This window comes from Camelus bactrianus, chromosome 5, assembly GCF_048773025.1.
Source record: "Camelus bactrianus isolate YW-2024 breed Bactrian camel chromosome 5, ASM4877302v1, whole genome shotgun sequence".
Lineage (NCBI taxonomy): Eukaryota > Metazoa > Chordata > Mammalia > Artiodactyla > Camelidae > Camelus > Camelus bactrianus.
In genome coordinates, this window is record NC_133543.1 from 24760244 (window position 1) to 24775469 (window position 15226).

General features: G+C 41.9%; 1 protein-coding gene across 6 annotated transcripts in view; it reads right to left on the reverse strand.

Annotated features, from left to right (window-relative positions):
* ZRANB3 (zinc finger RANBP2-type containing 3) overlaps positions 1–15226 on the reverse strand; it is a 216722-nt gene that overhangs the window by 21250 nt on the left and 180246 nt on the right. For all 6 annotated transcript variants that reach the window (XM_045508866.2, XM_045508865.2, XM_074363564.1 and 3 more), the window contains 5 exons: positions 14316–14730; positions 11223–11420; positions 7671–7762; positions 3877–3978; positions 2552–2694 (listed from right to left, as the gene is read on the reverse strand). In XM_045508866.2, coding sequence (XP_045364822.2) covers positions 2552–2694; positions 3877–3978; positions 7671–7762; positions 11223–11420; positions 14316–14730 — 950 coding nt within the window. The remainder of the gene's footprint in view (positions 1–2551; positions 2695–3876; positions 3979–7670; positions 7763–11222; positions 11421–14315; positions 14731–15226) is intronic.

A 15226-nucleotide genomic window follows, 5' to 3' on the forward strand; every position in this document is an offset into this window, starting at 1 on the left:
GTGCAGATGTTAATTCAGGTTATTAATCAGCTGACCTAAGATAGGGAGCAATTCTAAGCATGTGAAGGCCGGACATACCATTGCTGATCCTGAGAGGTAAGGCCCATGTGCTAGAACTAGAAAGAAGTCTCTGGAAGTTGAGAGTGGCCCCCTAGCCGATAGCCAACAAGGAAACCAAATCCTACAACCACCAGGAACTGAATTCTGCCAACAACCTGAATGAGTGTGGAAACAGATTCTTCCCAGACTATCAGTAAGAACCCAGCCAGCCTTATAAAATCCAGAGCAGAGAAACCAGTAGAGCCAACTCAGACTTCTGACTTACAGAATAGTGAGATAATAAATTCCTGTTGTTTTAAGCTATTAAATTTGTGGTCATTTGTAATGGCAACCAGAGGAAGGCATTGCGACTTGTCTCCCCACTTTGAGTCCTGCTTTCAGTCTAATCTTCCACCTGCCGCCAGAGTGAGCTCTTAAAAGGACACATCTGATTATTTAGTCTGCTGCTTGTTAACACACGTTTTATCTGTAATAAACACCTACATATAATTTTATAAATAACACTGGGTGTCTGACTTGGGTTTGCATCAATTTTATGAGTTTTGCTTTTACACCTGATCAGCCCTCTTTCTCAGGTGGTTCTTCCGTGTCTGATGGAGAAGAAACAAGGGGACACATCTAGAAATGGCTGCAGTGGGCTGTAAGTTCAGTTAAGAAGGGAATTATGATTGTGTAAAGACCAGAACTTCAGCTAAGACCGTGGCTGTAAAAATGAGGAAAAGGAGAGGACTGGAAGAAGTATTGAGAAGAATAAAACAGGCATCACAATTTTTGTTATATCTGTGTGTGTGTGTGTATAAATACACACATTTTAATGCATTTTTTATATAAAACAATACACGCTTATGGGGAAATTCAACAAGTACAGAAGGGCTGAGGCACGAGGCCAAAACGGGCAGCTCAAGGATAAATCCAACTAGTCAAAGGGCTTCCTTTGACTCATACAGTGTTTTATTTTTAAATCTGAACTTGAGGGGCATTAGATGGTTATGCGTTTTCTAATTTGTCACAGCTCCACCCGCTACCCTGCTCTTTTCTAGTTCCACGCCTGACCTCATTCATGCATTTACGGTTCCTGCTTTGTTCTTAGTCACATGAGTTTGTACTCCAGGCATAATCTATAAAGGTCCTACTATTGCCACAAACCCCCTAATTGTATGGTCTACAGCAAAATTTCTCAACCGTGGCACTCTTGATATATTAAAATAGAGAAGTCTTTGTTTGGGAGGGTGGTCCTGTTCACTGTAGGGTTTGAGCAGTACCCCAGGCCTCTGCCCACCAGAGGTTCCCAGCTGTGTCCCCAAATCGTAACAAGCTAACACTGTCTCCCAAGAGTGCCACCCAGGGAAGCAATTACCCCCAGTCGAGAACCATGTCCTAGAAAAACCTCTGATACAAGTTTCTAAGGTATCCTTCCAGACACTGCCTATGTCAGTAACAGCAATTACATATATTTGTGTCTCCATCTTTTTCTTTGATACTTATTTTCACTCTTAACAATTGATCACCAACATCGTTCCTTATTCTCATGTACAAATATACCAAGCCATATTGGAAACAGCTGAAGAGATTATCACTCTATGGGGATATAATTTATTTCATCAGCCGCACGCCCTCATGTAGCTGATGATTTTTTCCCCATGTGCCTAGAAAAGGCTGGAGATCATGATATAATGGCCTGTGAAGATGAAGAGAGATGACACGTATACGGGGACAGCCAGAGAGCTAATGGAAGGGGCTCTTTCTGCCAATGCTGCTGTTTGGTTTGGTGCTTTGCAAAAGAGTCAGACTAGAGAGTGGCTGACTGCTTTCCCTGAGACCCTGCTTATTGCTAAAATAGAGTCCACAGAGAATGGGGATTCAAGATCACATTAGGCGATATTCGAGTGAGGCAAAAAGATGGTTATGATGCCGAGAAAGGAAAGCGAGTGTTACAGAGGTGAGAAAGGGACTTGCAGGGATAAAGGCAAAACTGTTCCAAGTGTGGGACAGTAACCTTCCGAATTACTTTGTTTCCACCCACAAGCCCGGTAAGTTACCTTCTGCTACCTGGGTGGCCGTACCTCAAACGGAAGCAGCTCCCCTGCTGCGTGGCACCCAAGATTCACGCCCCGGGAGTGCAGCGGAGTGCAGCGCAGCCAGGCCTGAGGCAGGTTCTGTCGGTGGACCGGGGAAGTGTCTTCCCGCTGTTCAACAGTCCCCAGGCTGGGCGGGTCACAGGTCACACCACCCCGTGACTCACCTCCCTCCCCCGAAGAGTGGGACTCACGGTGAACAAGATGCAGACAACTTGCTCTTGTCTAGCAGATTTGCTCAAATTCACAAAATACCCAATTATGTTGCTCTAAAATGAGCTGTCATTTTATGTATAATTTTCTCTTAACTCATCAGGATTTCATTAGTGGTTACATAAAATGCCTCAGACCCCTCTTGTAGAAATAACTGTGACACGTAACAAAATACAAAATAAAGAAAGAAAGACAAGTCATACCTTTTGGTACTGTTCTGTTTCGTCTGCTGCTTTGTGAGTTCTTCCAAAGCAAGAACTGGGCTGCGGAACAGCTGCCCGCTTCTCCTGATTATCCTTTGCTTCATGGCAGTTAGACTACTCCATTCTCGAACGAACCTCAAAATCTGGCAGAAAATGAGATAATGAAAAGAGTGTACAGCTCACCAGATACCTTCCTTTGAAAGTGAGACTACTTATAATGTCGGAAAACTGATGTGTTATTATATCCCCCCACAGGCTTTGAGCTCCACGGTTTAAGGCTTTCCACAATTTGCTGCAGTTCTCCTATCTTTACTGTGAAGTCTACGGCCAGTTCTGCAGAGGTCTCTTTCAAGGCAAAGGCTCTCGAAAAGCACATTTCAGGACACTCAGTACATGTCCTGAGTGGCTGACAGCAATAAGGTGCTCGTTGCGACCAAAAGCGGCCTGGCTGTTGGAAGCACAGACCCACCAGTGGCCGAGGCAAAGCTGGCCTTGGGGACAGCAGGCCTTGTAGGTGACAGAGTGACAGCGCAACATCTGAGCATCACGTGTACTTGACCGCCTGAACTATCACAGGATAAATCCATCCGTAACAAAATCGGGACACTTCACAAGGGTGACCATTACTCTTATTAGTCAGTGATACGTAATTGGCTATTTTCTGGCAACTTGAGAATTGGGATAAGATGATACCAAAAAAAAAAGTTCACGGCTACTGTTCCTTTAAGACAAGTGCAGCCGACCACGGGCAATGTTTCCGTTCCACTAAACAGGCAAAAACATAATCACTATTTTCCTGTAAAAAGTGGTGTCCTGCATGCTGGGTCGGCCCCTGCACATACTGACCCTCCTTAACGGTGGAGAGAAGAAAACCACAGATCGGAATGAAGGCCTCCCCAGCAGGGTCCTGGCCCGCGGCTGCACACAGTGCTTCCAACCTCAAATCAAGAGTCACCCAACATGGTGTCATCCCTGCTCTCAGAACCTGTCAGTGTTAGAACTTAACCTACAAAGATACAATGTGATTCTGTCAGATACAAACATCACAGCTGCTAATCCTGTGAATGAGGAATTAAATGATGTGAGGATGATTCTATCCGCAGAAACAGCAACCCTAGGTGTGATCATTCGCCAAGGAAACAGATTTCACGTTTATTCTTAGCACCAGGGTAATTCATAGGCCCCGCCTGGGCTGATTAAAATGCAACCAGTGATTTGACTCTGCAGCAGGCCACAAAGTTCTCTGCTTTTATGAAACTCAAAAATGGTCATTAAAATTACTCAACAAACGTTCACTTAAAGCAAATGCACAGGACCATTCTTACCAGGGAGCGATTTTGTTTCAGCTGAAAGCTTGCTGGTAAATCTTCCCAAAGGTCTAATTTTATATCCAAAGGAATAAAATTACAGTTCATCTGGTTTCCATCCTGACAGAGATTAGGAAGACATTATTAATCCACTTTGTCTGTAGGCACTGATAGTTATTTTAAAAGCAAAGAATTCTCTTCTGGCATAAAATGCCCAGTCTCCCCAAAGAGAAACTGAGGCAGCACCTTCCAGACCAGCTTCTATGCACACAGCTCCCAGGAAAGATGCTGCGTGGAGGACGAGGGCCAGGCGCTCCACTGCCCTGAGGGTCCCACTGCATTCAGACTTAAGGGTAAACAATACCGCGGAGAGGGGTGTGGTCAGTTACACACGAGGTTTAAACATGAAGTGTTTCTTTTATAAAGAGAAATAAGAATCTCTGTACATGGAAATCTCCTGTATAAACAAGAGTTGAACCCATATTCTATCTAATTCTCTCAGCTAAACAGAAAGGTTACAGCTCCCACAATCACTCTGGAAAAAAACATTTGAAGAGTACCTACGTATTGATTTAAGAGTTTAGATACGTAACTGTTATTCTAAACTCTGCATTTACTATTAACACGACATAGGATGCTAAACATCTGTTTCTGCTCTTCCTTTTAAGGGCGTGTTCCTTCCGGCAGTGAACGAGGGTTTTTACCCACATTTCTGCTTCTAGATTTTATTTCAGCTCTCCTAAGGGAAAAAGGAAAGCTTTCATCTGAATGCTCCTGTAGCTGTGAAAAACCCTGTTGACATTTCATCTGCTTTGTGTCTGATGTTTCAAAAACTGACTGAGAAGTATTTTATGGTAAGGGGACTTACAAGTATTTACAAGAGTCGTAAAAATGCACTTGGCACTCTTGAGAGGAAGCCAGGCAGCCAGGGCTGCACAGGCTGGGCCGCAAAGCCGGAGTGTGGCTCGGGGAGGCTGTCACAGTATGTACTTGGTGGGAGACACACCCCACCCTCTGCCACGACTTTGCAGGGTCTCTCCGATCTCCACCCAGAGGGGGAAACACTGATCAGATGATCCACTGCAGAGTCTTCACTGTGCTGAGTGAAATGTTTAAAGAGTTTAAGGGCTTCTGAATTCCTGTGTGTGCTCTGCCTGGTGTTTGCCTTCTGGCTTCCTGACCTTCATCTTGTGATGGTCAGAGAAGCAGGGGCTGGAACTGCCCCCACATCGGGGAAAGGGAGGCTCAGGCACTTGGATCTGTCTCTAGGTGAGCACGGGGTCCATGGTGCTCCCCCAAGTCTAGAGGTTCCACCTGGTGGACCACAGTCCTAGCCTTCAAGAGAAGCGCTGTGCACCGCCTGCTTCATTCTGGATGGTGGTCCCACGATGAAGGCTGCTTGGGGCTTCTGGTACTCACGCTCCTAGCCCTCTCCTAAATCTTCTAGCAATATCTTCTGACCTTCAGTTAGAGCTGAAGACTGCCATGCGGTTCACCATCTACCTGCACCTGGTATCTGGGTCAGCAGGGCGCCTCTGACTGAGTTTGGGCAGCTCTAACCTATCTTGAGAAAGGTATTCTTTCAATAGAAAGGCCCATGAGTTTAAAGACGTCACAAATACTATTTTATGATACTTAGAAAGATTAGAAACTTGAACCTAAATAAGCAATTATCCAATGAAGACATACCAATGGTCAATAGGCACATGAAAAAATGCTTAGTATCACTAATTATCAGAGAAATGCAAATCAAAACTACAATGAGGTATCACCTCACGCTAGTCAGAATGGCCACAATTCAAAAGTCCACAAACGATAAATGCTGGAGAGGATGGGGAGAAAAGGGAATCTTCCTACGCTGTTGGTGGGAAATGTAGTTTGGTGCAGCCATTATGGAAAACAGTATGGAGAGTCTTCAAAAGACTAAAAATGGATTTATCATATGATCTAGCACTCCTAATTCAAAAACATACATGCACCCACAGCAGCACTACTTAGAACAGCCAAGACATGGAAACAATCTAACATTGACAGATGACTAGATAAAGAAATTGTGGTATATTTCTACAATGGAATATCACTCAGCCATAAAAAAGAATGTAATAATGCCATTTGCAGCAACATGGATGGACCTGGAGATTGTCATTCTAAGTGAAGTAAGCCAGAAACAGAAAGTAAAATACCATATGATATCACTCATATGTAGAATCTAAAAAAAAAAAAAAAAAAAGACAAATGAATTTATTTACAAAACAGAAACAGACTCACAGACATAGAAAACAAACTTATAGTTACCAGGGAAGGAAGAGGGTGGAAAGAGGGTGGAGTTGGAGATTTGCAGATACTAATATATATAAAATAGATAAGCAACAGTTCTTACTGTATAGCACATGGAACTATATTCAATATCTTGTAGTAATTTATGGTTAAAAGAATATGTAAACAAATTTATGTATGTATATGTATGACTGAAGCATTATTCTGTACACCACATGGTCTCCAAGACCCTTTCTGAGGATCCACAGAATTACAAGTGTTTTCATCAGAACAGTAAAACATTATTTGCCTTTTTCACTCCCATTCTCTCATAAATGTACAGTGAAGTTTCTCACGTACAGGCAGAGATGAGAGTCCCATTGTCTTCTATTAAGACTTTAGAGAAAATTTAGAAAATTGTAAAACAATGCCATTCTCCTCATTAAACATCATTTTTGTTTTGAAAAATATATTTTTAATATAGGCTTTTTATATAAATATGTAATGGATTTATTATTGCTACTTTAAATTAATTCATAAATGAATACTTTAGTTTCCATTTTAATTTCAAATACAGTAAATACTAATAAATATAACCCACATAAACAAACAAGTTTTTTATTTTCTATTTTAAAATTTTATTTTATTTTTTAGAATATATCTATTTTATTGAAGCATAGTCAGTTTACAATGTTGTGTCTATTTCTGGTGTACAGCGTAATGCTTCAGTCATATATGAACATACATATATTTGTTTTCATATTCTTTTTCACCATGTAAATACAAGATATTGAATATAGTTCCCTATGCTATACAGTATAACTTGCTGTTTATTTATTTTACATATATTAGTATCTGCATATTGCAAACTTCCAATTAAATTTATTTTTAAATTGAAGTATAGTCATTTACAAAGTTGTGTTCATTTCTGGTGTACAGCACAGTGATTCATTTATACACACACATAAAAAAAGTACTTTGGGGTCCTCGACAAACTTTTGGAGCACAAAGAGGGCCTGAGACTAGAAAGTGTGAGCACTGCTAACCCAGGCCGTGGCAGGAATCTGCAGTCACTTTGTTAACGCTCCCTGGAGTGTAGCCGACGTGGACTCAGGCGGCTCAGGCTCCGGCTCAGGCTTGTCAGGACGTGACCGCGGCAGCAGCTGCGGGGCTCGGGGCAGGAGCCAGCTTCTAGTGGGCGTTCACCACAGCTAGGCCCTGCACTGAGTGCTTTACGGGAATTCGCCTGCTTCGTCCTGGAACAACTCCTCCACATTTGAGAGTTGAGGAAACTGAGGCACGGGGCAGTTAGGTAATGCGTCCAAGACTCCACAGTTAGCAACACACCTGAACCGGGCCCTCTGGCCCTGGGGCCTGCGCTCTTCACTACCATGCTGCTTGCTTCTCCCTATCTTGAGATTTAACGTAGGAATTCGAGCATTATTTTTATGGAGGGAAAAAAAAAGACATCTATCCCGTTGTTAATAAAATTATCTCCACTGAAACCTGAAAAAAGGAAGCCTTCTGCATGTTTCCAGAACCCACATGGTGCCTACCTTAGTATAGAGGTGAATCCGGTCGGTGTTCCTACTTGCACAGAACATTAAGGTATCGTATACCGGCAAAGGGTCCGCACTCAGCAAATGTCCTAAAAAAGCAGACAGACCAGAACCTGAGGGCATATCCACCCTTTATCCAAAATAGCTTACCTTAATCTTCTGTAAGTTAGAAGGATGACACAGCTGTATCAAATGTATTAACGTATTTGACAAAGAACGTGTGTCTGGGCTTGAAATAAAACTACTGGGGGGTGGGGGAGACATCTAAGGGCATGTTGGCTTCTATGGTGACCAGTTGCTGAAGTTTTGCTAATGACCCAACAAGGGAAAAAGAGACTCAGTTAAAAAGAGTTAGATAGAAGGGAGAAGTTCCTGAATCCTTATCGGTCTTGAAGGAGTCTAGAATCGATTCCTTTTGCTAGAGTGGGTATGAGTTGAGAGTGAATGAGCACCATTTTGATGATCGGGAGCAATGCAGCTGTGTCGAGGGCCACTGAAATGATGGATCCCCCACGGCCCAGTGTCTCACCTTCCCAAAAGGAGATGCATGAACATGTCTCCTTTCTGATAAGCCTCTCTTTCTATTTATTCCCTTCTCAGTCCCACTGACCAATATATTCTGCAGGAGAGACAGGGTTATACAAGCAGATCTGAATAATAATTATGGTTAGCATTTATTAAGCACTTACAATGTGCCAGGTGCTGTTCTCAGTACGTATGTTCACACTTCTCAGAAATAAGTAGTGCATTTTCCAGAGGAAACCGTGGCAAATGGATCTGCCCAAGGCCGCTTGTAAGAGGACTTAAGCCCCATAATCTGGCTCCAGGGCCTGTGCTCTTAACCTCTAGTTCCCCGGGGACCTTTTAAAGTATTTTTCCAGATCTAGGAGCCTATGATTTGTTTGTGATTCTATTTGGAAATGCCATCTATTTTAATTTTTCTAATCAGGGCATCGATCCCTTTACAAAATTGAACTGTAGATTATTCCCATATTTCATAAATTAAAAATTGTACATTTTCCACAATTTAACCTCTCTGAAATTGGCATAATTACAGTCAATAATCATGGCATTTTACAATCAAGGTTGGCCAGGTGGCCGTCGCGAGGTGGCTGTCACCAAGCGTGAGCTTAGTTGTATCGACAGTGCTGCTGTCATTTCCACACTTGAGATACATGCGTTGTTGTTACTATGTGTTGAGTTTCATTACCTTTAAGTGTCTTCAAAATGTTTCACTATGATGTGGTATTGAAATGAAAAATTTTCATGTACACCAAAAAACTTGGATACAGAGCAGGAGAGCAGACAGTTGCTATGAAAGAAGGGAACACGTATCACCGGAGGAAAACCCAAAATTTCTTACTGAGAAATTTCTTATTCTTGCAAAGGGATAACCGAGGGCTTCATGGGACCTAAGAAAAGAAAAGCCCTGCAAATAGGGGAAGCTGTCTGATATGTAAACACTGAAATGTGCAAGACGGTTGCCTATTAATGCCAAGCAAAGCAAGGGAACGCAGGAGAGACTGCCAGACCCCTCAGGACAAATCAAAGTGTTGGAAAAGCAACAGAGGGTCTTGTGATCTGGTCTGCACTACTGTTAAGTTACTGTGTCATAGCTTAATTGACAGAGCTTTTTTCTTTCTTGATGTACATAAACTAAATGCATCTCATAATCACTGTGTCTTCAGATTTGAAGAACTATAGTTAATGCACTGATGCCTAAAGATCAGAAGTCATTCTCTGATAAAAAGCATTATAAGAACACCTCCAAATCAGCTGCTACTCTCAGTAGCTAGCTAGTAGCTGCACTAGGGGATGTATTTTTCTTTTCATTGTTTCCACGAAGTATAATTTAATGGTTCGAAACTACAGGTGATGCAGCTTTTGGAAGATACAGCCATCCTTCCAAACCCCAGAATTCCAGTGAGAACGAAACTACAATTCCAGCACAGTATATACCACCCTGGTTCCAAGGGAGCATATGTGGGGGGAGGGTAGAGCTCAGTGGTAGATTGTGTGCTTAACATGCACGAGGTCCTGGGTTCAACCCCCAGTACCTCTTCCAAATGTAAATAAATAAATAAATCTAATTACCTCCCCTTTATAAAACAAACAAACAAACAAAAAAAATAAAAGAGCATATGTGGGTAGAACACCCATTGTAGTCTGATGGGCCTTCTTTGTCTCCCCTCTGGTTTTCATGGACATCCATGTTAGTGGGTAGCCGTGAAGCACATCGCTTTTGTGGGGGTCTCAGCCCAGTGATCTGAGAGGTTAAAAAAAAAAAAGGAGGGGCTGGGTATGGGAGGAAATGCTCACATTATCTGGACTGGATGAGGCGAATGCAAATTACAATGCAGAAAAGAATTTCTAAAAGTCTACTGATTTTTGAAAAGTAAGTGTAAGTAAAGCAAACATATGTCTTCATCAAGGGACCGACTTACTACAGCTAACAAGCCAGTATCCCTGCCGGAGATGAAGGGACTCATGGCCCAGCTGATGACAATGGCCAGTGGTTGATTCTGGGTACACGGTCCTGCAGCCAGAGCTTCATCAGCGCTGGAAGGACTGCCGCAGCAGGAACAAGGAAACCAGTGACGTGAAGTCTGAGTCTACATGGTCTACTGAAAGGCTGTTAAAATTAACGGACCTGAACAGGACCCACATAAGATACTTTGGGGGAAGACCTCGAGGAATCAGAGGAAAGGAAGGCTGAGGGAAGAAGCAAGGAGGATGCCCTGAGTTCAGAAACACTGAAATGAACATTTCATTTTAAAGCTATGAGTCTGACTCTAAATTACATCTGTGCTTCACAGCAACTAAATTAAAAGAAAAACTTCAACAGTCCATCCCAACCATTATAATGAGAACATCAACCTGTGGGTTACTATGGTCACAAGCTGAGTAACAAAGAAAATAACCCAGAAGTACTCATAATCTCTTGCCAGCCGGCCCCTAAACTCAGTGACGTACGACATACAGGCTGATCTTTGCCAACCATCACAGCTACAAATAATGAAGGGAATCAACCAAAAAGTACATAAATGTGAGACATTACATGATTGGCTCCAAACGTAGTCATGATTCACTTTAGTCTTGAAATTATGTTCCTTAAAAACACTTTCTTGAAAAAAATGATCCAAAATCCTAAATTTAAAATATGCCCATTAATTGTAGCCATTTAAAAGAAACCCATATGTGAGGATTAATGATCTGCTAAGTGGCTGTTAATAATCTGTCATTCCTACTATGTGGTCCCAAGGAACCTCCAAACATGAACACTGTCCTGTCACTGTGAGGGTGGGCCAGGCCTGGGGCAGCACCCACAGCCACGCAGGGGTTCAGCTCTCTGGAGGACGTCTGAACGCCAGCCGCTCTGCTCTTCCAGACATCTGGTGTTTATGGATGTAGTTACAAATGGCTGGTATTTTTAATATAAAAGGGAATACAAGGAACTGAAACAAGGTAGTGATTGCAAATCTGCTAACAGTATTATATGTCTAAGCATATGGTTATTATTTGGATCCTGAAAATGGACACAAGACTTACCATCACCTGGCTGGGATGAGAGTCTGTCTTCACTCTTGGTTTTTGATATTTCCTCCTTGCTCTCAGCTAACGGTTCAGGTTCTGAACATGCAAGCCCTTGTTTTTCACAGTCAGAACTAGTCTGAGTTTTTCTGGAGGTGTCTTTCTGAGAATCATCTTTCTCGTGTTTGCTTTGATTCTGGGTGTGGTTGAGGCCACCTATTTGTAGAACAAAGTTGTACAACAGATAAACAAATGAATTTGTTTATTCAAATCAAACAAATAATTTACACTTATATTTAGATAAAGTCATTATTTACTCTAAGCCCAGTTTAAAAAGTAGAGTTTAAAAAAAAAGTCACAGCTAGGACTTATAAAAAGAAACAAAGTCAGAGATGTTTGTTCATTCTTCCGGGACATTCATCGGGGTCAGTGCACACCGAGTACTACTCTCGGTGCTGGAGAGGCAGAAGGAACAGGACAGAAAGGTCCCTGCTTCCTGGAGAGTCCATTCCAAATGGCAGGGATAGACAACAACAGGTAAACAAGCAAACAGGGTCTCTTCAGAGAAAGCGAATGAGTGAGTAAGGGGACGGGGCAGAAGGAGAAAAGCCAGCAGGCCCGTGGGAGCTGAGGGCTGTTCTGGAGTCTACAGAGCCCGGCCCTGGGTGCCTGTGCTCCTGGATGAGGATCTAAGTGTAACTGGAAGCCATTCAAGGGTTTTAAGCAAAGGAATGTAATGATCTAAATTTTCAAAGGACCACTCTGGCTGCTATGTAGAGAAGGCCTGGCCTCGGGCTTCTGAGGTCCTGGGAGGCAGATGATGATGGCTTCCAGTGAGATGGTAGCAGTAAAGATGAAGTGGCTGGAATCAAGATATACTGTGGAGGTTACACTAGCAGAACTTCATGAATCGAGTGTGGGAGGAGGGGTGGGGAATCAAACATGCTGCCTCTGGGTTTTCAGCATGATGTAGGGAAGATGACAGAGGAGAAGATTTGGGTGTTGGATATGGTGAATTCCACTTTGGACATACCAAGGTTGAGGTGCCCATTAGACACCCTGGTGGAGACGTTACATAGGCCACTGGATACATCCAATCTGGAATTCAAGTGAGAGATATAAACTTGGATGTATGTACCTTAAGATGCTATGTGTAAGCTATAGATGTTAAGAAAAAAGCACAAGAGAAATGTTACATAGTGACAAATATTAGTGTCGATATATATTATACCAAATTTTATCTAAAGTATAGAGACGGCATTAGCAACCTTTATAGGACTTTCCAGTCCTATACCTGATACTGCTTCTTTAAACTTTGAATTTCACTGTTTCCTCAAAGTGTTATAGGGCAGGCACTGATTTTGTTTATTTAGTTAGTTATTTTTAAAATTTTTTATTGAAGTACAATCAGTTACAATGTGTCAATTTCTGGTGTACAGCACAATGTCCCAGCCATGCATATATATATATATATACATATATTCTTTTTCATTAAAGGTTATTATAAGATATTCAATACAGTTCGCTGTGCTATACAGAAGAAATTTGCTTTTCTAAAGTCTATTTTTATATATAGTGGCTACAGGTACTGATTTTAAGATTTAGATGACTTAGAATTAATTCTGCTTTTCAATACTTCAAATCAAGGTTGGAAAGCATTATGCCAAATTGTAGTAATATTAATCTAACAAATTTTCTACATAGTAATATCACTGTTACTTAGAATATGTATTCCTCTTAAATCAGACTGTTTCATGGTCACAAAAGGTGTTTTGTTTTTCTTAGACTGCTTGACAGTTTGCTTCTTAAATCACGGTTCGAGAAACTTTCATTGCTGTTCTGGGTATCACACAAAAAATCAGAACCGTAAGACCCTATTAAACTAGGATTTTTGTTGCTACATCACTCAATTTATATACTTAATGTGAACTGACATTATTCTGTAGTCACAAGACACTTTATTTTTATTGCCTGTAGCAGTTGGAAATTGAACGAGATAACGCAAATTGTGGGAGGTATTATATGGAATAAGCTTGTGGTTCCAATTTAGTTCATAGACAACAGGTGTCCACATTACAAATATAACCACCCAGATGGCAGACTTGTCAGTTTTGGTAGGAACACCCAGAATTGAAGGAGGAAAGATTCAGCCACTCATTACACTTTCTTTCAGATCAAAACTAAGGCAGAGGAGAGCAAGGCGGCAGGAAGGACCTGGAGCCTCAGAGCTTCTGCCTTAGCTCAGCCTTTGTTAATGTCCGTGGTCTGAAGAATTCACACATGATGGACAAGGAGACGTGTACAATTTACTACAACTGATACAATTTTATTTATGATTTCTTCTAGTTCCCCAAATTGTCAACTTGCCATTTTTTAGTTCCAATAAAAATGGTCTCTCAAATTGGAAACAAAAGGAATACTAATGATTTTTTCTTAAGACAACTGCAGGTGTTAAGAATCACTTCAAAAATAAACATCAGAAAATGGCCTGTATCAACGGCACGCTATAAAAACACACTCTGAGGGACGTTTAGGATTTCTACTTTTAAAGAGCATGTTTCGGAAAAGAATAAACTCATAAAGCAGATATTAAATTGGTGTTTAAAAGAACTTTAGAGGAATTTTTATGATTTGTCATGCAAGAAACGTGGCACAATGGATATTTTACTGGGCAAAGAAGCTACACTGGATTCATATTGCAACTTAAATAGAAATAATCTATAATTTCTTTAAAAACAAGTATTATCTACAGAGGAAAGAAAACAGCAGGGCTATGACTATAAGGCATATTTGCTGCCATAGCAACAGAGCTTCTATTCCTGCCCACTGAATTCACATCCTGCTGGCATTAATCAAAAATGTCCATTTGTGCCAAATTAATGCCAAGTCACAGACACTGGGGGGATATACATTCCTGACAGAACTGGGAGCTTTCCACATTCCACAAGGGGATAAATTCTGTCTTCACCATGTGAAGTTCTTCCTCCAGCTTAAAAGCTGAAGTCAGTACGGAGTCACATGAGCCTCTGATAACAGCAGTTGTCCCTAGAAGCACAGGTTACCTGAAGACACCACTGCCAGCGACCCCCACGGTCGCCCTCAAGTACTCACCGCCACGGCCCCGAGGATTCGCACACATCTCACAGTACGGCAACACTGAGCTGTTGACGTAGGTGCAGAAACCACACTGCCAGCCCTCACCAGGAAGGGCCGGGGTGGCGGCCTGGGTCTTGGCCTCACAGTCCCCCTCCATGAGCAGATCTTTCATCTGCGGGGGCCAGGAAGGTCTCTCCTCCCACGGGCTGCTGCGGTCATCGGGGGTGACCGATCTCAGCCTTTTGGCTTCAGGTTCAAGATCACTTCCATCACCAGTGACATCTCTTGCAGCTGTTTTTCCAGGGGCTGCTGGCCCTACAGGATTTTTCTCCTGGAACACCCCTGACTCATCACAGGAGGTCACCAACTGTCTCTCCTTAGGTTTTGGTAAAAAGAAGGATCGAATGTCACGCTGTTTTTCTTTTTCAAACTAGGAAAAACAAAGTTGTGAAATTTTTTAAGAGGCAATCAAATGTGTTCTTCATAAATGAAACAGATTAGCAAACTCTTTTCACTAACCATATTCCTTTATTTTTTGAGTACCTTGTTGGAAATGAATTCAATCATGCGATGAGTCTTCACATTTACATATATTCAGAATATCATTAACACATCCCTAAATGTTCTAACTTTTTTTTTTAAGCACTTACAATGTGCCAAGCACTTTATATGTATCAACTCATTTAATCCTCATGCCAGCTCTGTGAGGCAGGCACTGTTACTCTTCCCCTGTTTCAGATGAGGACACTAACGCTTTAGGGAGGTTAGGTAACTCGGCTAGAGAAGTTATGTAATAATATCCTTTACAAAGTGTCCTCTCTAGATGTACGTCAGGGAAAGGAGGCGATGGTGTGTTTAAATGTTTCAAGTCAATTGAGACCTAGAAAAATGACCTCCTGCCCAAACTATAAACACGACTTTCATAA